This window comes from Pseudophryne corroboree, chromosome 11 (assembly GCF_028390025.1).
Source record: "Pseudophryne corroboree isolate aPseCor3 chromosome 11, aPseCor3.hap2, whole genome shotgun sequence".
NCBI lineage: Eukaryota > Metazoa > Chordata > Amphibia > Anura > Myobatrachidae > Pseudophryne > Pseudophryne corroboree.
The window spans coordinates 109,071,871-109,098,400 of record NC_086454.1 but is presented as its reverse complement, the minus strand read 5'-3'; the positions used below and the strand labels follow the sequence as shown (position 1 = coordinate 109,098,400).

The window sequence follows — 26,530 nt, the reverse complement described above, 5'->3', positions numbered from 1 at the left end:
TGTAGTCATCTGGGTAGCGTGTTAGTATAGGCTCTATGTCAGTGTATTCTGCTGGGTAGCATGTTAGTATAGGCCCTATGTCAATGTATTCTGCTGAGTAGCATGTTAGTATAGGCCAGAGGTTCTCAAACTCGGTCCTCGGGGGCACACACAGTGCATGTTTTGCAGGTCTCCTCAAAGAATCGCAAGTGAAATAATTAGCTCCACCTGTGGACCTTTTAAAATGTGTCAGTGAGTAATTAATACACCTGTGCACCTGCTGGGTTACCTGCAAAACATGCACTGTGTGTGCCCCCGAGGACCGAGTTTGAGAACCTCTGGTATAGGCCCTATGTCAGTGTAGTCATCTGGGTAGCGTGTTAGTATAGGCTCTATGTCAGTGTAGTCTGCTGGGTAGCATGTTAGTATAGACCCTATGTCAGTGTATTCTGCTGAGTAGCATGTTAGTATAGGCCAGGCCTGGCCAACCTGTGGCTCTCCAGATGTTGTGAAACTACACATCCCAGCATGCCCTGCAACGGTTTTAGCATTCCTTAATAGCAAAACTGTGGCAAAGCATGATGGGACTTGTAGTTTTACAACAGCTGGAGAGCCACAGGTTGGCCAGGCCTGGTATAGGCCCTATGTCAGTGTAGTCATCTGGGTAGCATGTTAGTATAGGCCCTATGTCAGTGTATTCTGCTGAGTAGCATGTTAGTATAGGCCCTATGTCAGTGTAGTCATCTGGGTAGCGTGTTAGTCTAGGCTCAATGTCAGTGTATTCTGCTGGGTAGCATGTTAGTATAGGCCCTATGTCAGTGTATTCTGCTGAGTAGCATGTTAGTATAGGCCCTATGTCAGTGTAGTCATCTGGGTAGCGTGTTAGTATAGGCCCTATGTCAGTGTAGTCATCTGGGTAGCATGTTAGTATAGGCCCTATGTCAGTGTATTCTGCCGAGTAGCATGTTAGTATAGGCCCTATGTCAGCGTAGTCTGCTGGGTAGCATGTTAGTATAGGCTCTATGTCAGTGTAGACTGCTGGGTAGCATGTTAGTATAGGCTCTATGTCAGTGTAGTCTGCTGGGTAGCATGTTAGTATAGACCCTATGTCAGTGTATTCTGCAGAGTAGCATGTTAGTATAGGCCCTATGTCAGCGTAGTCTGCTGGGTAGCATGTTAGTATAGGCTCTATGTCAGCGTAGTCTGCTGGGTAGCATGTTAGTATAGGCCCTATGTCAGCGTAGTCTGCTGGGTAGCATATTAGTATAGGCCAGTGATGGCTAACCTTTTCAGCTTGGTGTGTCGAAAATCTGAAAAAAGTGTAGCCTTCCTCGGGTCGTGTGTCACTTCAAGAAATATCAATAATTTGGTGATATTTGCAGCCATAATAAAGAGTTATATATTTAATATATTTATTATATTTATTAGTTCAAAAAACAAATAATGATTTACCAGGCTTAGTGACTTTCCTGTTGCTGAATTGCATTTGCTAAATCTTGCAGGGTTGTAGTCGGCATACTGAAGACCACCCATATTTTGTGCACTTCAGGGCCAAGCAAGCGCTACTAACTTGATCTGTCAGTCTGTTTCTTTTATTTGTTTTAATATTATTTAATGCTGAGAATTATTTTATACCAGGAGTCAGTCCAACAACACTGTTACAGAGGTAATTAAAAACCTATTAAATTAAATGCTTTATTACCTCTGTAACGGTGTTGTTGGACAGACTCCTGGTACAAAATAATTTAAAGCACTACACTACGTAATGATTGCACTTACAGGACAGCCACACAATGCTGCTTATCACAAGTCCTCCTGCGCTGTTTATGACGGACTGGGATGGGGTGATCACACAGGGCTGTGAAACTCGTCTCCTGGGTCTCAGGCCTGCAGGTGCAGGATGTGGGGATCGGAAGGCCACCTTACTTGGCTGTCTACAGGGCTGTGAACCTCGCCGATCACCTTTCCTCCTGTAGCGTTCTTCCGACCGGTTCTCTGCAGAGCGCTCGCGCCAGCGCCAGCGGTGACACCACGCCTCCATGCAACAAGCACGCAACAAGCAGGGATTGGAGCAGAGCCGCACATGACGCAACAAGCAGGGATTGGAGCAGAGCGGCACATGTAACCAAAGGGCAGCACCAACAGGCGTGTCAGTCAAAGTGCCTCGGCGTGTCACGAGTGACACGCGTGTCATAGGTTAGCCATCACGGGTATAGGCTCTATGTCAGCTAGTCTGCTGGGTAGCATGTTAGTATAGGCCCTATGTCAGTGTATTCTGCTGGGTAGCATGTTAGTATAGGCTCTATGTCAGCGTAGTCTGCTGGGTAGCATGTTAGTATAGGCCCTATGTCAGTGTAGTCATCTGGGTAGCGTGTTAGTATAGGCCCTATGTCAGTGTAGTCTGCTGGGTAGCATGTTAGTATAGGCCCTATGTCAGTGTAGTCATCTGGGTAGCGTGTTAGTATAGGCTCTGTCAGTGTAGTCTGCTGGGTAGCATGTTAGTATAGGCTCTATGTCAGCGTAGTCTGCTGGGTAGCATGTTAGTATAGGCCCTATGTCAGTGTAGTCATCTGGGTAGCATGTTAGTATAGGCCCTATGTCAGTGTAGTCTGCTGGGTAGCATGTTAGTATAGGCTCTATGTCAGCGTAGTCTGCTGGGTAGCATGTTAGTATAGGCCCTATGTCAGTGTAGTCATCTGGGTAGCGTGTTAGTATAGGCCCTATGTCAGTGTAGTCTGCTGGGTAGCATGTTAGTATAGGCCCTATGTCAGTGTAGTCATCTGGGTAGCGTGTTAGTATAGGCCCTATGACAGTGAATTCTACTGGGTAGCATGTACCTTCACCCCTGGCAGTGCACTGGGTAAGATGTCCCTGTGTGGAATGGAGTGGGTATTTGCAGTAGCCAGTAAAAGTAGTTGGGTAGTGTGAGGGTGTTAGCAGTATAAAATAATTATTTCTATTCTTCTACAGCCAGATTACTGAAAGGTAAAGGGGTGCACATATAGGATTCAGTAGGACTCAAAGCACTTTACTCTATTACAGTTGGTGAGGCAACCATCTTGGGTGTGCTCATGTGCTGTCCTATTGTACGCATGTTCCTTGCTGTACGGTGGGAGCACCTCTATTTCCACACTACAAATAGGGCTTCTGGTTTGTCGAGGCGTTTGGGAGAAGATATAAGGCATTCACCTCTGTAAAAGCAAGGCACATCAGTGCAAATCCATGGCTCATTAATGGCTTCATAAAGGACTTCTAGTTTGTCTAAAGAGATTACAATAAGAGTGGTCAGTCATGACTTTAAAGTGCATCTTTCACCTGCCCAGTATGCACTCTGCCATTGTCCCAAAGTAACCTATATCAGAGCGCAGCCATCTAACCCACTAGGTGGCTATGGCCCTCATTCCCAGTTGATCGCTCGCTGACATTTTTCACAGCGCAGCGATCAGGTTACTACTGCGCATGCGTATGCACCGCAATGCGCACGCGCGTTGTACGGGTACAAACAGCATTGTTGCTGTGCAATGCTTCTAGCGACAAATCTATTCGCACAACCGATCGCAAGGAGATTGACAGGAAGAAGGCGTTTATGGGTGTCAACTGACCGTTTTCTGGGAGTGGTAGGAAAAATGTAGGCGTGTCCAGGCGTTTGCAGGGCGGGTGTCTGATGTCAATTCCAGGACCGGACAGGCTAAAGTGATCGCAAGGGCTGAGTAAGTCCAGAGCTACTCAGAAACTGTAAAAAAAAAATTTGTCCCGCTCGGCAACACAAGCGTTCGCACACTTGCAAAGCGAAAATACACTCCCCTAGAGGCGGCGACTATCTGATCACTGCTCTGCAAAAAATAGCTAGCGAGCGATCAACTCGGAATGAGGGCCTTTTACCACTGATTGTTGGTGACCTGTATACTGTACTTCATTTCTCTTGCAAAAATGTATTTTTGTTTTTGTTTTTTTCTTGATCAAGATACAAGCGAAATGATTGAATTCAACTCTCTTCCTCCAATTAATGTCAGCTGTATCTCTGAAAATTCCTGTAGGGTGTTGCAGAACGGGTTAGAGGTTGAGCGACTACGTCTGAGGAACTTCTTCCACTACTATCACTCCAAGAGAGGCATGTGGAACACGCAGAGCCAGGAAACTGCTGCCAAGGACTGATGTATGAAGATGAGGGACTGTGAGCCTAGTCCACTTTGAGACCCCTCCCCTGGCTGGCTGTTATGTTTAATAACCATGGTATTGCCAGAGAAACCAGTATAGTGTGGTCCCGCACATTCCACCCACTGCAGGCTGCTCTGGTTGAGATCTGAGTAGGCTTTGATACTCCGCAGGAGATGACTAATGAGAACAACCATCTAAATGTTTCTACTTGAAAGGGGATAAGAATCCTCCAAGTTCTGCGTAAACTGCGCAGTGCTTCATAGTGACATGGTACGCTATAGTTCAGAACTGCTGATAAATAGGCGTAAAACACTCAGGGTTCTGCTGCTGCCAGAATGTGTTATTAATAGTGTTTGCAATGGAGCAGACTAATTGTGGAAATAATATAAACAAAATTGTACTTGCACTAGACACAGGTAAGAATTCAGTTGCTGTTTGCTCTGTGCAGTATCCAGCTGTGCTTGAATCAATCTGTAATGCACTATACAAACTGGCCACTAGGTGGCTCTGAATGACACTCATAGGAAAATACCTTACGATACAAACCTGCATCATTAGCGATCAGTAAATCTCACAGGAAACCAGTGACCTCAGGGTGTCACTGCATTATAGGTAATAAACAGAGCAAGACGAAAGGGAATTTATTCATAGCAGAATGTTTATGTCCTGTTTGTGCTAACATCTACGTATATCTTACCATGCTACACACTTGGCTAATAACAGCGATTGTATATTGTCTACCAATGTGTCCCTACACTAATTACAGCCATTTACTGTATGTAGGTCATTGTACAATATTCATAGCAATAATCTGAATGACTAATTCTTAGTTACCCCATGATAAAATAACAATTTAGTTTGTGGGTATAGGAACGGTCAACACTAACAGGCATTTTTTTTTATATATTGTCTTCAGTCCAACTGAAAGCAAAACTAGAACTACTGAAATGCACTTAAATAATAATTCCTAATTTATATAGCCCTTTTCTTCCAATAGGACTCCCAGCACTTTACATTATTTCAGACGGTGAGGCAGCCATCTTGGGTGTGATCATTTGCTGTTCTATATAATTAATCACATCTGTTCTTACCCTATTACAGCTTAAATTGATTTAGCTCGATCCCTTGATCATGGTGCTGTGAGGTAGCAATGGTAAAACTGCTGCCCCACCTGATATCCTTATTTATTAAGCAGTCCAGAATACTTATGCTAGAAAGGAAAAACTATATATTTATTAAAAGGTCACAATGAGGTCTGCCAGTAGATATATAAGCCAAATTGTTCCTTTTGTATTTATGTGCCGGTTCTTATAAATGTGTCTTATGGTGTGCTTGGATGGAGGTGTCCATTTCAGGAAGTGTTTTAGTGTCATTTCACTAGACCTGGAACCAGCCTGCCTAATGGGAAAATGGAAAGGACAGGTCTGGCGTTCCATGTAAACTCCCTCTAGGCGAGTCCCTTGTCATCTCCTGCGTAGGTCCAGCCATTCTCAGCAATTACAATGATTTCTGTGAAATTAAAATGTAGCAAGAGGTTTTTAGAAGTTTTAAATATTTCTTTCTTTTTAAACTAAAATAAAACGGTTTTCAGTTTGGCTTTTATTTGTGTCTCATTAGTACTGTGCATGTAAGGTGAATAAGCTTGTTCCAGATCCTGTTAATTGGGGATTTGTTAGAAAAACTCAGAAACATCAGGGAAACACGAGCACTCCACACATGGGTTATGTAGATTGTTTAATACCAGCATTCTGAAATCAAGCTTAAACCATGTCAGATTTATTCCTACTTTTTAATGTTGCCTTCTAACCAACAAATGCAGTTGAATAAAAAAAATACACAATTTTTAGGAAACACGTAAAAAAAAAACCAAAAAAACACACTACCCCGGGTCTATAAGTGTGTACACACCTAGACTAATTCTGTGTGGAAGCACCATTTTGTTTTTATTATAGCAGTAAGTCTTTTTGAATATATCTCTTATCAACTTTACACCTGAACTTTGCAATTCTATATCACTCTTCCCAGCAACAAAGTTCCATTAAATTGCAAGGGGATCTCGTGCACAGCCCTGTTTAGGTCATCTCAGTGGTTTTCAGTAAAATTGGAATCTGGGCTCTGCTTTTTCTATTATGAAGCCCAACTTTGGTTGACTTGGATGCGTGATTTTTTTGTAACATCTTGAGTGTTCTTTTGATGAGAAGTATCTACTGTCTTGTCAACCTTAACCATAGCCCAGGCATGTGCAGAATACGGGAGGACTGGTATACATGACCAGTTCCTGACAGAAATTCCAACTGTTCCATAAATATTTCCATAGGCTCATAGTAGCATCCCTGTTCAGTTTTCTCCTTGCCCTGTCAACAATTTAGGAGATAATCTCAGTTTAGCAATATGACTCGTTCCTCATAACACAAGCTCCATCTGGACCTTCCCTGGCTCCACTCTATTCACTAAATTGGACTCAACCTCTGCTGAAGTTCCTGCCACTGCATATACAAAGAAATGCCTCCCCAAGATTTAGCAGTAACAATTACTGATGTGACTCCAGACATCCCATTTACCTCAGTATTGAAGCCTTAGTGATGTTTTCAGCAATCAACATTTTGATGTTCTACAACGCTTTGTGCTTGGGACTGTCTCATGGACCTTTCTGGTAAGATTCCTCCACGTGGGTGGGTCCAACTCTTCTATTCCTGAAACCAAGCAATGCCCCCCCCCCCCCCTTTTTTATCATGCTTGAACTACACTCCTCAAGATGAAAACCTGTCTAAGAGTCGAGAGGGGGTTGGAGTCCTTGGAGAGCATGAATTAGAATGACCTCTTCCCATAAATACCAAGGGGTACACATAGCTAAAAAAAAAAAAAATAGGCTGTTTTATCTTTGCATACATAGAAATTGACATATACAGGTTGAGTATCCCTTATTCAAAATGCTTGGGACCAGAGGTATTTTGGATATCGGATTTTTCCGTATTTTGGAATAATTGCATACCATAATGAGATAGCATGGCGATGGAACCTAAATCTAAGTACAGAATGCATTTATGTTTCATATACACCTTATACACACAGCCTGAGGGTCATTTTAGCCAATATTTTTTATAACTTTGTGCATTAAACAAAGTGTGTCTACATTCACACAATTCATTTATGTTTCATATACACCTTATACACACAGCCTGAAGGTCATTTAATACAATATTTTTAATAACTTTGTGTATTAAACAAAGTTTGTGTACATTGAGCCATCAAAAACAAAGGTTTCACTATCTCACTCTCACTCAAAAAAGTCCGTATTTCGGAATATTCCGTATTTCGGAATATTTGGATATGGGATACTCAACCTGTATCAATGTGCCAGAGGGATATAGTTCATTTCCCGGCACTCAGGGTACCGACGGTCGGTATGCCGACAGAAAGTACTGGGATTTAGTTAGGGTTATTCACAGTATCTGAGGGTATTGTTTGTTCCAATTAGGTATTACTAATGTAATGCACCTTGTTCCAAAACGATATAATGCAAGAGCAAGTTTACCAAATGTGGAGAAAAGTACCCCTTTGGACAAATTTCTGCTAATAATTCAGATAAGATGATGGAAACATTTTTACCAGTTTTTCAGGGTATAGTACCACTTAATGGGGATTATTTGGGTTTGTTAGCAAACCAAAAAAATCAAGCAGTTGGGCAAAACCAGGTTGCACTGCTGGTTGGGCAGATGTAACTTGTGCAGAAAGATTTAGATTTGGATGGTTTATATTGTTGCATGTTAAATACTGGCTGCTTTATTTTTAAACTGCAATTTAGGTTTCAGTTTGAACACACCCCACCCAAATCTAACTCTCTCTGCACATGATAAATCTGCCCACCATGGTTTTGCCCAGATGCTTGCTTTTTTGGTTTGCTGAGAAACCTGGAAAAGGCCCAGTGTACAGCTTATATTCTGTCTCTTTTGGTCTGTTTGAATTTGAGGTGGTGGCTATTCCTTGTCTAACCTCCCAGAGAGATTCATTGAGAATGTTTTAAAGCTAGTGTTAACCCCTCAGTGCAAAGGGGAGAATTGCATCTTTGAACATTTAAAAAAAAAAAAAAAAAAATTTTAGATATAGTATATTGTATTGGCAGCCAATCTCCAAAGGGACTCCAAGAAAGTACAGGCTTTACTCCATTGGCCACAACATTCCAGCCTCAATGCCATTCAGTCCTTCCTTGGTTATGCAAATTACTATCAGCAATTCATCCAAGGAATACTCTTCCTTAGTGCTGAGAATTACTCTTATACCCCTTTCACACATGCATCTAAAACCTGAGTTTTTGCATGTGATTGCACATCGACCCAGGTTTTCTGTATGTGTGAAAGGAAACAACGTCCCGGGTCCCTGACCCTGCTCACGAACAGGGTCAGGCTGAGACCGAGGGAATTTGCAGTCTTGCTAGACCTGGCAAATTCTCAGGTCATGTGTGAAAAGGGTATTACTTTGAAAAATGCCAATAACAAGGTATGGTAATCCATAAGGCTTTCTGCAGTGCTTAATCACCCTGGCACATTGCAACCTTTCTTCCTTTATATAGATGCCTCAACTATAGAGGCGGAGCAATCCTTTTCCAGCGGCCCATTGGGAAATCACTTCCTTGATGGAGGGGCCTCCATTTCCACTGTTGGTGTTAACTGTCTATAGAAATCTATTAACTACATCCTCTTATCTTATACTTCACCTGAAATGGCTACGTGCACCTTTGATTGCCTCTTCTGCTTCCACTCAATATGGGAAAAGCTTATGATGGCTAGATTCTTGCACCGGGTGTATTGCTCCCATTTCTTTGGACATGCAGGTGTTTGAAAGACCTTGGAGCTTATCTCCCAGGATTACATGTTGCCCTTCCACCAGATCAGAGGTTTCATTACAACATGTTCCCTCTTGGCTAGTTAACATCCTTTTACCATTCCTGAGAGACTGTGAACTCCTATTGCTATGGAGTTCTTCACCAATCTTCCACCAGGTAAGAAATGTGATATAATATGGGTAGTGTTGGATTGTTTCTCCACTGTGTTCAATTTTATTCCATTAATTGGATTTCTATCATATCCAGCCGTGGCTGCTCTTTCACAGGCTATTTAAACTTGCTTATTACACCTATTGGGTGCCAGATCATCTTATATTGGTTCATCTCCTGCCCTGCATTCCTTGAGTTTCTGGTATCCCATTTGTGCTTTATGCCTTTTAGTCTCAGCCATCTCATACAAGTATAGAGGGCCATGACCTGTGTGGCAGGAGCAGCAAGGCCCGCTTCTCCTTGTAGGAGTTCCTGGTGAATCATTGCACCATGTTATACCCTGAGGGGCATAGTTATAAAAAAATAATTGCGGGATATCCCCTGAAAACAGCCATGGTGTCAAATGGATTCCACGGCAAAGGTAAATGGGGAGACTATAAAGGGCATGCGGAGGAGTATAGTTGCATTAAAGGGGTATGTGGAGGAGTCTAATGGTATGTACATGGTTCTGTTGGCAAAAGGGGTATCTGGAGGAAGTGATTGGCATTTAAGGAACATGTGCATTGTTACTAATATTGTCTCGAATATGTCTCTCTGCCCCTGCCCCTACCTCCCTCCCTATGTCTGTCTGCATCTTTGTATAGATGCAAGTGTTTATTTTTCCACCTGGAAGGCATTTTATGGTATAATATGGACTGAGGTCACTGTTGCATAATATGGACTGAGGTCACTGTGGCATAATGTGGACTGAGGTCACTGGCATAATGTGGACTGAAGGCACTATGGCATAATGTGGGTTGAGGTCACTGTGGCCTAATGTGGACTGAGGTCACTGCGACATATTATGGACTAAAGGCACTGTGGTATAATGTGGATTGAGGTCACTGTCACATAATATAGACTGAAGGCACTGGTATTATGTGGATTGAACATACTGTGGTATAATGTGGACTGAGGTTACTGTGACATAATATGGACTGAAGGCCGTGTGGCCTAATGTGGACTGAGGTCACTGTGACATAATATGGACTGAAGGCTGTGTGGTATAATGTGGACTGAGGTCACTGTGACATAATATGGACTGAAGGCACAGTGGTATAATGTGGACTGAGGTTAATGTGACATAATATGGACTGAAGGCACAGTGGTATAATGTGGACTGAGGTTAATGTGACATAATATGGACTGAAGGCTGTCTGGTATAATGTGGACTGAGGTCACTGTGACATAATATGGACTGAAGGCACAGTGGTATAATGTGGACTGAGGTTAATGTGACATAATATGGACTGAAGGCCGTATGGTATAATGTGGACTGAGGTCACTGACATAATATGGACTGAAGGTCATATGGTATAATGTGGACTGAGGTCACTGACATAATATGGACTGAAAGCACTGTGGTATAATGTGGACTGAGGTCACTGTGACATAATATGGACTGAAGGCAATGTGGTATAATGTGGACTGAGGTCACTGTGGTATAATGTGGATTGAACGTACTGTGGTATAATGTGGACTGAGGTCACTGTGACATAATATGGACTGAAGGCCGTGTGGCCTGATGTGGACTGAGGTCACTGTGACATAATATGAACTGAAGGCCGTGTGGTATAATGTGGACTGAGGTCACTGTGATATAATATGGACTGAAGGCAATGTGGTATAATGTGGACTGAGGTCACTGTGACATAATATGGACTGAAGGCCGTGTGGCCTGATGTGGACTGAGGTCACTGTGACATAATATGGACTGAAGGCACTGTGGTATAATGTGGACTGAGGTCACTGTGGCATAATGTGAAATATATTTTAAACTTAACTTGTGATTTTGTAATGAAACTCATGTCCGGTCTGCCAAATATCCATTAAAGTGCCCCATCCAAAATAGTTTAATACCCCTGCCATAGGTGTTTTGAAAGCTACTTGCAGACCAGGACTATCCCAGTAGGATGCCACCCAGAAAACTACAAGGAACCGCTGATCTAGAGTTTGATTTATCACACTCCCTTTCACTGCTGGCAGGTGTGCGCTAATTTCCATTGTATGTTAGTTTGAATGTGACAGGTTAAATCTGAAAACAGCTAATGCTCCATTATGAAAGGATGTGCACACTTATGCATCCAGGTCATTGTAGGTTTTGCTATAAAAAAAAAAAAAAATTCTTCAATCTTGTTGATTGCAAAGTGACATTTATCTTGGCTCAGACTTTACAACTTACAAAAATCTGTAATTTCAGTAAGGCTGTGTATACTTTTATGGTGTGGACATATACCGTGTACATGTGCTCCCGCACACATATGTGTATATGTAGCGTGTATGTGGAGCTGTATGCATTTTGGGCATGTACACCCCCTATCTGTAAATTGTCGTCACTCTCCTCAGTTTGCACTTGCATCAGTGTATACTGTACTTTAAGATGTTGGCACATCCTATCTAAACTCGTCCTATATGACAGTGCCCTATAACAACCCAGATACTCCTCTTTCGTCATAAGTGTAGATGTTTCTGAAATGTGTACAACTGTGCTTCACCCATACTTGCGTACACTTGGTTCCAGAACATCCACAGTGTGGAAACGTGCAATATATGAGCCGCCAACAGCCGTATGTTCAACTCTGTTTAAGGCCTTTATATCCACTGTGCACCTGAAAGGCCAATTGCCCTGACTTGGTTGTTGAAGTGCTGTGCTGGACATCCAACTTGGAGAATAAGCATGTCCACCCATTCTGTCAGCACTGTGATTAAATCATTATTTGACAAGATTATCCATAATCTCAAATCCAATTCAATAAGATTATACTGTGATGAGCCAACACTTGCCTACAGTGATTGGATAATGTGATCAAATAGAACAATCAACATCTAGCCTTGCATGGGAACTTCAAAGTGCCCACACTTGGACCAGTCATGTTGGGAATAACACACTCTGTGGAGTATTCAGGTGTGTTAGCAAACCAAAAAAAGTTAGCAATTGGGCAAAACCATGTTCCACTGCAGATGTAACATGTGCAGAAAGATTTCGATTTGGGTGGGTTTGATTGCTTCTGTGCATGGTAAATAATGGCTGCTTTACTTTTACACTGCAATTTATATTTCAGTTTGAACACACCCCACCCAAATCTAACTCTCTCTACAGGTTACATCTACCCCTCCTGAAGTGCAACATGGTTTTGCCCATTACGGTGCTTTTTTTGATTTACTAACAACTCTGAATAAGGCACACTTTATGTAACTCTTAGGCACAGGAAATTGTAAATGTCTGCCTTTGTAATAAAATATTTTCCAGCCGTATATTGGAGAATTAAAAAGCTAATGAATTAGCATGACGCTTTTTCGTGGGTTAGCGCTTACTTTCCCAGATTGTGCTTTAATTGGTGTGTTCAGTCATATGATGACCTTTTGTTGTCTTTCTTTTCCTTTATTGGGATACTGGACTCCCTATATCTCATAGAAGTCGCATATCATATCGGAGTGGTGCGGATCCTCTCTTTCAATGCTGAGTGTTGAGCATTATTCCATTTTACGAAACATGAGGGTGGCTTAATCAGACAAGAGAGGAGATGTACTAAACCTTGAAAAGTGGTACATTTCACGGTGATAAAGTACCAGCCAATCAGCTCCTAACTGCCATGTTACAGACTGGGTTTGAAAAATTTCAGGAGCTGGTTGGTTGGTCCGTGAAATGTATCACTTTTCAAGGCTTAGTATATATGGTCCAAGATCTGATTGTTCTCGGAGGGCTGGATCACTTTGTTTCACCTGTTCTCTGTTAGGGTGGGTACACATGTGACGATTGAACATCGTCAGTGATGGGGGCAAGAATCAGCATACATACTTGCTGATGCATACATACGTGCCGATCACTCACATGCCTGGGGGCATGTGAGTGATAGGGGCGCAGCAAAACAAATGAGGTTGGTCTGGGGGTGTGGTTTCTGCAATCACGTCATTGTGGTCATGCCCCCCACTATACAGTGCAGAGATTACTGGCATTGCACAGCGAGGGGCATGGCTACGATGATGCAATTCGGCGTGAATCACATCATGGCCGGGGTAACTGGTGGGTACAGCCAGATTCCTGGATACTTGCCCACTTTTCCAGGGGGGCTGGGAGTGCCACACAATTTTTAGCAGCCTCCCGGCCGTCGCAAGTATATGGTAAGTAGTTCTGCCTATTTATTTGAAATAAAATGCCTAAAATACACAGATTACCGTAAGTAATGAAATTTGTTTTTCAACAATTATGTGACAGAGGGGTCTATTCATGAAGCAGTGAAAAGAGTGGGGAAGTGAGCCAGTGGAGAAGTTCTCCATAGCAACCAATCAGTGTTGAGGTAACATTTATAAAGTGCATTCTATAAAATTATACGTAGCAGCTGACTGGTTGCCATAGGCAGGGCTGGATTAAGGTCTGTGGGGGCCCCTGGGCAATAAATTTGTTGGGCCCACACACCCTGTCCTCACAACTGCAAAAAAACATCGGAGTAGGAGTACAGAATTTACCTGTCTCCTCTCCGTCCTCCTCAGCAGCTGAGCTGTTCCTTTACTGCTGCGGCCGCCGAGGAGCTTCACTCACAGCAGTGTGAAGTCTCGCGAGATAAAGTAAAATCTCGTGAGACTTCACACTGCAGTGAGTGAAGCTCCTCGGCGGCCGCATCTGTAATGGAACGTCTCAGCTGCCGAGGAGGACGTAGAGGAGACAGGTAAATGCTGAACTCCTACTCAGATGGTTTTTTAGCAGTTGTGAGGACAGTGTGTGGGGGCAGGGCCGGCTCCGGGGCTTGTGGCGCCCCGGGCGGCTTTAGGGGGCGTGGCTTTGTACAGGGGGCGTGGTCATTTACGCCCCCTGTACAGCTGAATTGATGTGCGGTGCGCGATGACGTCATCGCGCACCGCACAGCAAAGGTCCTCTCCACGAAGGGAAACTAGACGCGTAGCGTCTAGTTCCCTTCGTGGAGAGGACCTTTGCTGTGCGTTGCGCGATGACGTCATCGCGCACCGCACAGTAAAGGACCTCTCCAGGAAGGGAAACTAGACGCGTACGCGTCTAGTTTCCCTTCCCAGCAGTAGCGGCCGGGGGCAGCGGGCAGCAGGGGGCACACACCAGTAGCGGATCTTGCCCTGGTGCGGCGCCCTCCGGAGGGCGCCCTGCGCCCTCCGGAAGGCGGCGCCCCGGGCAAAAGTACTGCTTGCCCGTGGCAAGATCCGCTACTGTGTGGGGGCCCCGGGACGACCGCCCCTTCCGCTCTGCCGTTAATCCGGCTCTGGCCATAGGCAACTTCTCCACATTTTTCACTGCTTCATGGATAGACTTCAGAATGTAGTACCAAAAGGAAGTAAGGGATGGTATTTATTTAAAGTGTCTGACTGACTTCCTCAAAGATCATTCATTTTCTTTACACTTTTCTATTTATTGTGGCTTCTGCCACACATACTTTTACAGGCTTCCTGTAAATGGTGGAATAATAGAAAATACTGTATGTTTTGCAGTGAATAAGGTTGCCACCTTTCATGAGGAAATAAAATCCATCTCTCCTGTTGCTGCAACAGACTTATTGATGCAGATTCCAAGCCACAGGCTGATGTGCAAGGAAACAAATATCACGCTTTCCAAACCTGAACATAATAAACATTACTGGGAGATTATAAAAAATACGTTCCAGCCAGGAATAGGTAATGAGACATTAAAACACGCAGGGGTCTATTCATGAAGCAGTGAAGACTGTGGAGAAGTGTGCCAGTGGAGAAGAACCAATCAGCATTGAAGTAACATTTATAATTTGCATACTTTAAAATCATACAGAGCAGCTGATTGGTTGCCATGGGCAACTTCTCCACTGGCTCACTTATCCACTCTTTTCACTGTTTCGTGTATAGACCCCACAGTTAGCTTTGATTTGCCGTTAGATGTAAGTCTGAGTGTGGGTGGTAAAAATGCCCTGTCACAATGCATGGACAAAAATCTCTTCAAATTTAGGGGTCTATTTCAGTTTTCTGTTGGTGCAAGCTGGGATGCACCTTTACAGGGGGCTGCTATACCAGCCCTATACTTTCAATTTTAAAAGTTTTTTTTTTCTCTGAGCTTGTCAGCGCTGTAAGTAGGGTGGTCAATACCTAGATCAGGATTGGCGGGATCCCGGAATTTAGGCCTAAAATTGGGTGTTATTCAATCTCACCCCGTCTGTGTCACCCCCTGTCTGTCTACTCCTCCCCTTTGGAATGTAAGCTCTTACGAGCAGGGCCCTCTTCCCTCTTATGCTTAGCCTTTTTCTTACTTTAATAATCTTCAACTGCACAAACTCCAGCAGTCTTCTGCCACCTGATACTTATTCCAGTGTCATCTGCTGATGTAGCTATGTTTATTTACCCTATACTTGTCCTATATTGTCGTCAACTGTAAGTTGCTGTTTTCCTATTTGATTATTTGTTTATGTACTCTGTAATTGGGCGCTGTGGAACCCTAGTGGCACCATATAAATAAAGGATAATAATAATTATCCCGGGATTGGAGCTTCCAATCCCGGGGATTTCGGGAATAGAAAGCCCCCTTGCTTTTTCAGTGCCAGGCAGCGTTAAGCGTCCTCAGGAGGCTCAGACGCTGTCCAGCTCCCTCCTCCAGGTTCCCCCTTCCCCCAGCTGTACACACAACGTAGCGTGACGGATCGCACCTCGCCGCCTGCAGCAGGTGAACCTGGCCGCACTCCCAGAGGATGGTGAGTAGTTCTGTGGGCTGGGTGGGTTTGGGAAGGGTGTGGGGGGGCATTGAAAATTTAAATTTTAAAATCTTCAACCCAATCCCGGGTATCCGGATCATTTTTCAATCCCCCTACCCTGGATTGAAAAAAAGACCCGGGATTGGCATCCCTAGCTGTAGCTCTGCAGACTTCAACGCTACAGCTCCATCACCCCCCGCTGGCGCCGAAACTCACGCACGCCCAATGCCAAGACGGGTACTTGCAGTAGGAGCCGCACACCGCATCTAGAACCGCTCACTGTGGGGACCCCAGGACTGCGTGGCTGGCATATGGGGGCAGGTAAGAGGGTCCCATCTTAAAGGACCTGCATTTAAAACACGTTCCGCTGCGTGTCCCGGGAGACGGACCGTGGTGCTGGCGTGGACACTGGGTCCGGTCAGGGATTATACTAGAGACCATCAGGGCATATAGGGCATTACATTTATGAAGGCCTTTAGTACCTGGGGTGGGTTATATTGTTTCTGTGCAGGGTAAATACTGGCTGCTTAATTTCTACACTGCAATTTAGATTTCAGTTTGAACACACCCCAAAGCAGTGTGTGATGCCTGAATAGAAATCACGCACAGCATCTAAACAGTGATGGGAGGAGGGTCGGGGGCTACTCACCTGCTCCCCAAAAATGCCCAAAACAGAGTAATTCACGAGGCCATGACCCTTCCTGATGCCACACCTATCTCACCCAAGGCCACACCCCATTTTGGGGCTCACGCATTTGCAGCACACAAAGGCCTGGTTTTATGGCAGCAAAAGTTGGGAGGTATGATTAAGGATCCCCAGATGTGCCATGGAGGGGTCCTTCATTCCCAACAGCAAATGCACCCCTCATAGGTTTCTATGGGGGCTGCTGAGCAGTCGGCTTTACCAAACCATTCCGGAGCTTGGCCCCAATAGCTGACCCAATCTGCAGATGGCGTTAGCCTATAGTAGCCTAGGACTAGTATGACACAGCTGATGGCAGAGAATGCATATTGGCTGTGCGATACCCAAACCAGCCAGCAATGTCTATGTTTCTATGTTTCAATACACTATCACACAACTTCCAGCTCTTCACCAGGTTGGGCTCTTATCTTATCTGAGCAACAGCATAACTGTACATTTGCATGAATGGCTTTTTTGTTCATTGTTAGTGACACAGCTACTACTTTGCAGGGGTGGTATTCAGTATACCGGTTGTTGGGATACCGACACCTTTTCTCCCTCTTGGGGGTCCACGACCCCCCTGGAGGGAGAATAGATACGTTCGCCACCGTGCCCGCAGCGAGCCCGCAAGGGGCTCATTTGCACTTACCCCACTGTCGGCAAGCTGGCGGTCGGGATCCCAGTGCCAGTATGCTGGCCGCCAGCAACTCATACCACACCCCTTTATAGAACAGTTCAACTAGAAAGTCATAATTAATATACCAAATAATATACCAATACAACAAATTAGTTTATTTGCTTTAATAACTGAGCTTCTCCTCTTTATAGGTTTATTTCTGAAGAGCAGTGATAAGGAGGAGAGAAAGGACATTGGGGGTCATTCCAACCCGATCGCTCGCTGCAGTTTGTCGCAGCGCATGGATCGGGTCGGAACTGCGCATGCGCCGGCGCCGCAGTGCGCCGGCGCATGGCATCTTTCGTTACCTAGGATTCGCCTCTGAGACAGAGGCGGTCGCTAGGCGGGAGGGGGCTGAACGGCGGCGTTAAGCAGCCGTTTAGGGGGAGCTGTCCGGCCAACACAGGTGTGGCCGGACCGTTGGGGGGGGCGGGCCGCGACGACTGCATGACGTCTCACGCAGCCGCTGTGGCCAGCGGGAGCGACGAGTGACTACCGGCCAGCCGCAGGAGATGCGCTGGCCGGGAGTTGCTCCTCAAATACAAAGGCATCGCCTCTGTGCGATGCTTTTGTATTTGTGCGGGGATGGCAGCACTGACATGCGGGGCGGACTAGCCCTGTGCTGGGCGTCCCCCCGCATGTCTGAGTTAACGATCGTAGCTGTGCTAAATTTGGGTGTGGTTCGTTTTATCGACAGTATCTAGGTCGACAATGTTTAGGTCGACAGTCACTAGGTCGACAGGGTTTCTAGGTCGACATGTGCTAGGTCGACAGGTCTAAAGGTCGACATGAGGATTTTTTTTTTGTGTCGTTTTCTTCGTAAAGTGACCGGGATCCCAAATTAGTGCACCGCGTCCCCTCGCATGGCTCGCTTCGGTCGCCATGCTTCGGGCATGGTGCCTTCGCTCCGCTACCGCTTCGCTCGGCACACTTTACCGTTCCAATCGTAGTCCACGTGGATCGTTAAGTATGAAAAAATAAAATTAAAAAAAATGGGATCCCGGTCACTTTACGAAGAAAACGACACAAAAAAAAAAAAAATCCTCATGTCGACCTTTAGACCTGTCGACCTAGCACATGTCGACCTAGAAACCCTGTCGACCTTCCATCCATGTCGACCTAGTGACTGTCGACCTAAACATTGTCGACCTAGACACTGTCGATCTTCAGACCGGATCCCACTAAATTTAGCACAGCTACGATCAACTCGGAATGACCCCCATTATCTCCTAGTTAGATCCAGTGAAAGATGTCCTACATCAATGCATTAAATTTCATTCAAACATAATTGAGTTCAAGATGCTAAAAAGTTAATCGCCGTGGGAGAAGACAAGCTGGGCTGTCAGCTAGCCTGCTCTGCAGAGACAGTTCCGTGTGTTTACTACAGCCAATTAGGAAACCAGCCAGTGTCAGAGAGCACAAATGTATTCCTGTACTGGCATATGCTGCAGCCACTGACTCATTGTTTTCCCTACTTGGTAGCGCTCTGAGCCAGGGGGCTTACGAGCGATAACAATGTATTTTGTGATGTAAAATGCAACTTGTACAGTGATGTGCAATCATTTGAATTATTGATATGTTTTATAAATATTAAATAAGCCCAGTCATTGTGAAGGGGAACAGACATAAAATTGTGTAACAAGAATACTCTGTTTTACAGTAGATCGATCATACGCTTATTAATCCACATTGCGTTTAAATCATCATATAATAACTTTGCTAGTTAGCTGTGCATTGGAGGAGAATTTTAAATGACCTTTCTCCTACAGCCCTGGTGTCAACACTGGCTTATAAGGCTGAGCCGGGTGGAAGCTGGATTAAACGTCTGAATTTATAAACTGTATCCTCCCTTTCCTCCTCACTTGTTTTGGTCACCAGAAGGAAAAGTGCCAGGGACTAACTTTCCTGACCTATTTTATTATAACTTTGTTAGGAGTGCTTTTCATATGATGTCTATTTAGTACAGGAAAACATCTTGATGTCAATCTGATGTGGGCTCTACATTCCCTGAGCAGAGGTCTCCCACAGCTGCCTCCTACTTGTGATCTTCATCCTTATATAGTTTAAGACATAAAGGAAATGATGACACACACATGGCAGTGCCCACTGATGAGTGAAAGTGCAACTTGGTGATGTGTTTTGGTCTTCACTCATATATACCTTGTGGATGAACCCAAAAAATAAAAGAAGGCTTTATAATGTATCTCATTGCACGAACCTTATGCTGGCTGAATTCACGCTTTGGATATTCTTTCACACTGATCATCAGCAGATGGAAAAACAACATTGCCATAGATAACTCTGTACCTTTTGCTTTGTGGGTGGTGTGTTCTGTTTATTATAAGTCCATCCAAAGTGAGAATGAACTGACAAATAGTGCATACTAAATAATACCCCTATCACCAGTGCTTAAAGTGGTCCTAGAGAGGTGGTGGAACTGCCCCTGCAGTTATGACCCCAGTAGTTTAGCCCCCATGTAGTTTGCCTGTTAGTAATGCCCCCAGTAGTTTGCCCACTTGTAGTTTAGCACCCAGTAGTAATGCCCCCTGTAGTTTGCCCCCTAGTAGTTCAGCCCCTGTAGTTATGCCCCCAGTAGTTTAACTTCTGTAGTTTAGCCCCATGTAGTTTGCCCGTTAGTAATGCCCCCAGTAGTTTGCCCCCTTGTAGTTTAGCCCCCAGTAGTTTAACCCCTGTAGTTATGCCCCCAGTAGTTTAACCCCTGTAGTTTGCCCCAAGTAGTAATACCCCTGTAGTTATAAGTAGTAATACCCCTGTAGTTATTAGTGATGAGCGGGTTCGGTTTCTCGGAAACCGAACCCCCCCGAACTTCACGCTTTTTACACGGGTCCGAGGCAGACTCGGATCTTCCCGCCTTGCTCGGCTAACCCAAGCGCGCCCGAACATCATCATCCCGCTGTCGGATTCTCGCGAGGCTCGGATTCTATCGCGAGACTCGGATTCTATATAAGGAGCCGCGCGTCGCCGCCATTTTCACACGTGCATTGAGATTGATAGGGAGAGGACGTGGCTGGCGTCCTCTCCGTTTAGAATAGAAATAGATAGTGAGAGTGAGACACTTGATTTACTGGAGCTTAGGAGTACTCAGAGAGTGCAGAGTTTACTAGTGACTGACCAGTGACCACCAGTGCAGTTTTATTATTATTTAATATAATCCGTTCTCTGCCTGAAAAAAAACGATACACAGTGACACAGTATACCATATCTGTGCTCAGCCTCAGTGTGCTGCATCATCTATGTATATCTGACTGTGCTGAGTGCTCACTGCTCACACAGCTTAATTGTGGGGAGACTGGGGAGCAGTTATAGCAGGAGTACATTAACAGTGCACACTTTTGCTGCCAGAGTGCCACTGCCAGTGTGACTGACCAGTGACCACTGACCACCAGTATATTGTGATTGTCTGCCTGAAAAAGTTAAACACTCGTCGTGTGGTGTTTTTATTCTATAAACGCATTCTGCTGACAGTGTCCAGCAGGTCCGTCATTATATAATATATACCTGTCCGGCTGCAGTAGTGATATATATATTTTTTATATCATTATCATCCAGTCTATATTAGCAGCAGACGCAGTACGGTAGTCCACGGCTGTAGCTACCTCTGTGTCGGCAGTCGCTCGTCCATCCATAATTGTATACCACCTACCTGTGGTGGGTTTTTTTTTTCTATCTTCTTGATACTAGTAGCTTACTTTAGGAGTCTGCAGTGCTGACAGTGTCCAGCAGGTCCGTCATTATATAATATATACCTGTCCGGCTGCAGTAGTGATATATATATATTTTTTATATCATTATCATCCAGTCTATATTAGCAGCAGACGCAGTACGGTAGTCCACGGCTGTAGCTACCTCTGTGTCGGCAGTCGTTCGTCCATCCATAATTGTATACCACCTACCTGTGGTGTTTTTTTTTTTTCTATCTTGATACTAGTAGCTTACTTTAGGAGTCTGCAGTGCTGACAGTGTCCAGCAGGTCCGTCATTATATAATATATACCTGTCCGGCTGCAGTAGTGATATATATATATATTTTTTTTTTATATCATTATCATCCAGTCTATATTAGCAGCAGACGCAGTACGGTAGTCCACGGCTGTAGCTACCTCTGTGTCGGCAGTCGCTCGTCCATCCATAATTGTATACCACCTACCTGTGGTGTTTTTTTTTTTCTATCTTCTTGATACTAGTAGCTTACTTTAGGAGTCTGCAGTGCTGACAGTGTCCAGCAGGTCCGTCATTATTTAATATATACCTGTCTGGCTGCAGTAGTGATATATATATATTTTTTATATCATTATCATCCAGTCTATATTAGCAGCAGACGCAGTACGGTAGTCCACGGCTGTAGCTACCTCTGTGTCGGCAGGCGCTCATCCATCCATAATTGTATACCACCTACCTGTGGTGTTTTTTTTTTTTTCTATCTTCTTGATACTAGTAGCTTACTTTAGGAGTCTGCAGTGCTGACAGTGTCCAGCAGGTCCGTCATTATATAATATATACCTGTCCGGCTGCAGTAGTGATATATATATATTTTTTATATCATTATCATCCAGTCTATATTAGCAGCAGACGCAGTACGGTAGTCCACGGCTGTAGCTACCTCTGTGTCGGCAGTCGCTCGTCCATCCATAATTGTATACCACCTACCTGTTGTGGTTTTTTTTTTTCTATCTTCTTGATAATAGTAGCTTACTTTAGGAGTCTGCAGTGCTGACAGTGTCCAGCAGGTCCGTCATTATATAATATATACCTGTCCGGCTGCAGTAGTGATATATATATATTTTTTATATCATTATCATCCAGTCTATTTTAGCAGCAGACGCAGTATGGTAGTCCACGGCTGTAGCTACCTCTGTGTCGGCAGTCGCTCGTCCATCCATAAGTATACTAGTATCCATCCATCTCCATTGTTTACCTGAGGTGCCTTTTAGTTGTGCCTATTCAAATATGGAGAACAAAAATGTTGAGGTTCCAAAAATAGGGAAAGATCAAGATCCACTTCCACCTCGTGCTGAAGCTGCTGCCACTAGTCATGGCCGAGACGATGAAATGCCATCAACGTCGTCTGCCAAGGCCGATGCCCAATGTCATAGTACAGAGCATGTAAAATCCAAAACACCAAATATCAGTAAAAAAAGGACTCAAAAATCTAAAATAAAATTGTCGGAGGAGAAGCGTAAACTTGCCAATATGCCATTTACCACACGGAGTGGCAAGGAACGGCTGAGGCCCTGGCCTATGTTCATGGCTAGTGGTTCAGCTTCACATGAGGATGGAAGCACTCAGCCTCTCGCTAGAAAAATGAAAAGACTCAAGCTGGCAAAAGCACAGCAAAGAACTGTGCGTTCTTCGAAATCACAAATCCACAAGGAGAGTCCAATTGTGTCGTTTGCGATGCCTGACCTTCCCCACACTGGACGTGAAGAGCATGCGCCTTCCACCATTTGCACGCCCCCTGCAAGTGCTGGAAGGAGCACCCGCAGTCCAGTTCCTGATAGTCAGATTGAAGATGTCAGTGTTGAAGTACACCAGGATGAGGAGGATATGGGTGTTGCTGGCGCTGGGGAGGAAATTGACCAGGAGGATTCTGATGGTGAGGTGGTTTGTTTAAGTCAGGCACCCGGGGAGACACCTGTTGTCCGTGGGAGGAATAGGGCCATTGACATGCCTGGTGAAAATACCAAAAAAATCAGCTCTTCGGTGTGGAAGTATTTCAACAGAAATGCGGACAACATTTGTCAAGCCGTGTGTTGCCTTTGTCAAGCTGTAATAAGTAGGGGTAAGGACGTTAACCACCTCGGAACATCCTCCCTTATACGTCACCTGCAGCGCATTCATCATAAGTCAGTGACAAGTTCAAAAACTTTGGGCGACAGCGGAAGCAGTCCACTGACCAGTAAATCCCTTCCTCTTGTAACCAAGCTCACGCAAACCACCCCACCAACTCCCTCAGTGTCAATTTCCTCCTTCCCCAGGAATGCCAATAGTCCTGCAGGCCATGTCACTGGCAATTCTGACGAGTCCTCTCCTGCCTGGGATTCCTCCGATGCATCCTTGCGTGTAACGCCTACTGCTGCTGGCGCTGCTGTTGTTGCTGCTGGGAGTCGATGGTCATCCCAGAGGGGAAGTCGTAAGACCATTTTTACTACTTCCACCAAGCAATTGACTGTCCAACAGTCCTTTGCGAGGAAGATGAAATATCACAGCAGTCATCCTGCTGCAAAGCGGATAACTGAGGCCTTGGCATCCTGGGCGGTGAGAAACGTGGTTCCGGTATCCATCATTACTGCAGAGCCAACTAGAGACTTGTTGGAGGTACTGTGTCCCCGGTACCAAATACCATCTAGGTTCCATTTCTCTAGGCAGGCGATACCGAAAATGTACACAGACCTCAGAAAAAGACTCACCAGTGTCCTAAAAAATGCAGTTGTACCCAATGTCCACTTAACCACGGACATGTGGACAAGTGGAGCAGGGCAGGCTCAGGACTATATGACTGTGACAGCCCACTGGGTAGATGTATGGACTCCCGCCACAAGAACAGCAGCGGCGGCACCAGTAGCAGCATCTCGCAAACGCCAACTCTTTCCGAGGTGGAATTCAACCCTATATATGCTTCAGAGGTTGGAGGAGCAGCAAAAGGCCATTCAAGCCTATACAATTGAGCACGATATAGGAGGTGGAATGCACCTGTCTCAAGCGCAGTGGAGAATGATTTCAACGTTGTGCAAGGTTCTGCAACCTTTTGAACTTGCCACACGTGAAGTCAGTTCAGACACTGCCAGCCTGAGTCAGGTCATTCCCCTCATCAGGCTTTTGCAGAAGAAGCTGGAGACATTGAAGGAGGAGCTAACACAGAGCGATTCCGTTAGGCATGTGGGACTTGTGGATGGAGCCCTTAATTCGCTTAACAAGGATTCACGGATGGTCAATCTGTTGAAATCAGAGCACTACATTTTGGCCACCGTGCTCGATCCTAGATTTAAAACCTACCTTGGATCTCTCTTTCCGGCAGACACAAGTCTGCTGGGGTTCAAAGAACTGCTGGTGAGAAAATTGTCAAGTCAAGCGGAACGCGACCTGTCAACATCTCCTCCTTCACATTCTCCCGCAACTGGGGGTGCGAGGAAAAGGCTCAGAATTCCGAGCCCACCCGCTGGCGGTGATGCAGGGCAGTCTGGAGCGACTGCTGATGCTGACATCTGGTCCGGACTGAAGGACCTGACAACGATTACGGACATGTCGTCTACTGTCACTGCATATGATTCTCTCCCCATTGAAAGAATGGTGGAGGATTATATGAGTGACCGCATCCAAGTAGGCACGTCAGACAGTCCGTACTTATACTGGCAGGAAAAAGAGGCAATTTGGAGGCCCTTGCACAAACTGGCTTTATTCTACCTAAGTTGCCCTCCCACAAGTGTGTACTCCGAAAGAGTGTTTAGTGCCGCCGCTCACCTTGTCAGCAATCGGCGTACGAGGTTACATCCAGAAAATGTGGAGAAGATGATGTTCATTAAAATGAATTATAATCAATTCCTCCGTGGAGACATTCACCAGCAGCAATTGCCTCCACAAAGTACACAGGGAGCTGAGATGGTGGATTCCAGAGGGGACGAATTGATAATCTGTGAGGAGGGGGATGTACACGGTGATATATCGGAGGATGATGATGAGGTGGACATCTTGCCTCTGTAGAGCCAGTTTGTGCAAGGAGAGATTAATTGCTTCTTTTTTGGTGGGGGTCCAAACCAACCCGTCATTTCAGTCACAGTCGTGTGGCAGACCCTGTCACTGAAATGATGGGTTGGTTAAAGTGTGCATGTCCTGTTTATACAACATAAGGGTGGGTGGGAGGGCCCAAGGACAATTCCATCTTGCACCTCTTTTTTTCTTTCATTTTTCTTTGCGTCATGTGCTGTTTGGGGAGTAGTTTTTGGAAGAGCCATCCTGCTTGACACTGCAGTGCCACTCCTAGATGGGCCAGGAGTTTGTGTCGGCCACTTGGGTCGCTTATCTTAGTCACACAGCTACCTCATTGCGCCTCTTTTTTTCTTTGCGTCATGTGCTGTTTGGGGGGTGTTTTTTGGAAGGGCCATCCTGCGTGACACTGCAGTGCCACTCCTAGATGGGCCAGGTGTTTGTGTCGGCCACTTGGGTCGCTTATCTTAGTCACACAGCTACCTCATTGCGCCTCTTTTTTTCTTTGCGTCATGTGCTGTTTGGGGGGTGTTTTTTGGAAGGGCCATCCTGCGTGACACTGCAGTGCCACTCCTAGATGGGCCAGGTGTTTGTGTCAGCCACTAGGGTCGCTTATCTTAGTCACACAGCTACCTCATTGCGCATCTTTTTTTTCTTCTTTGCGTCATGTGCTGTTTGGGGAGTAGTTTTTTGAAGGGCCATCCTGCGTGACACTGCAGTGCCACTCCTAGATGGGCCAGGTGTTTGTGTCGGCCACTTGGGTCGCTGAGCTTAGTCATCCAGCGACCTTGGTGCAAATTTTAGGACTAAAAATAATATTGTGAGGTGTGAGGTGTTCAGAATAGACTGAAAATGAGTGGAAATTATGGTTATTGAGGTTAATAATACTTTGGGATCAAAATGACCCCCAAATTCTATGATTTAAGCTGTTTTTTAGGGATTTTTTTAAAAAAACATCCGAATCCAAAACACACCCGAATCCGACAAAAAAAATTCGGTGAGGTTTTGCCAAAACGCGTTCGAACCCAAAACACGGCCGCGGAACCGAACCCAAAACCAAAACACAAAACCCGAAAAATTTCCGGTGCTCATCACTAGTTATACCCCCAGTAGTAATGCCCTCCTGTAGTTTGCCCCCAAGTAGTTATGCCCCAGTAGTTTAACCCTGTAGTTATGCCCCCAGTAGTTTAGCCACCCTGTAGTAATGCCCCCAAGTAGGAATGCCCTCCTGTAGTTTGCCCCCAGTAATAATGCCCTCCTGTAGTTTGCCCCCAGTAGTAATGCCCTCTTGTAGTTTGCCCCCAAGTAGTAATGCTCCCAGTAGTTTAACCCCTGTAGTTATGCCCCCAGTAGTTTAGCCACCCTGTAGTTATGCCCCCGGTAGTTTAACCCCTGTAGTTATGCCCCCAGTAGTTTAACCCTTGTAGTTTGCCCCAAGTAGTAATACCCCTGTAGTTATACCCCCAGTAGTAATGCCCTCCTGTAGTTTGCCCCCAAGTAGTAATGCCCCAGTAGTTTAACCCTGTAGTCATGCCCCCAGTAGTTTAGCCACCCTGTAGTAATGCCCCCAAGTAGGAATGCCCTCCTGTAATTTGCCCCCAGTAA

General features: G+C 45.1%; 1 protein-coding gene and 1 long non-coding RNA gene across 6 annotated transcripts in view; one reads left to right on the top strand and one right to left on the bottom strand.

Annotated features, from left to right (window-relative positions):
- The window catches only part of B4GALNT4 (beta-1,4-N-acetyl-galactosaminyltransferase 4), a 129,300-nt gene extending 123,561 nt beyond the window's left edge, over positions 1–5,739 (top strand). For all 4 annotated transcript variants that reach the window (XM_063944735.1, XM_063944734.1, XM_063944736.1 and 1 more), the window contains one exon: positions 4,017–5,739. In XM_063944735.1, coding sequence (XP_063800805.1) covers positions 4,017–4,134 — 118 coding nt within the window. In that variant the 3' untranslated portion in view covers positions 4,135–5,739. The remainder of the gene's footprint in view (positions 1–4,016) is intronic.
- Positions 5,740–5,854: 115 nt separating this feature from the next.
- Positions 5,855–26,530, bottom strand: part of LOC134969039 (uncharacterized) — a 129,077-nt gene continuing 108,401 nt past the window's right edge. For both annotated transcript variants that reach the window (XR_010189383.1, XR_010189382.1), the window contains exon 2: positions 5,855–6,491. This is a non-coding gene — a long non-coding RNA (uncharacterized LOC134969039). The remainder of the gene's footprint in view (positions 6,492–26,530) is intronic.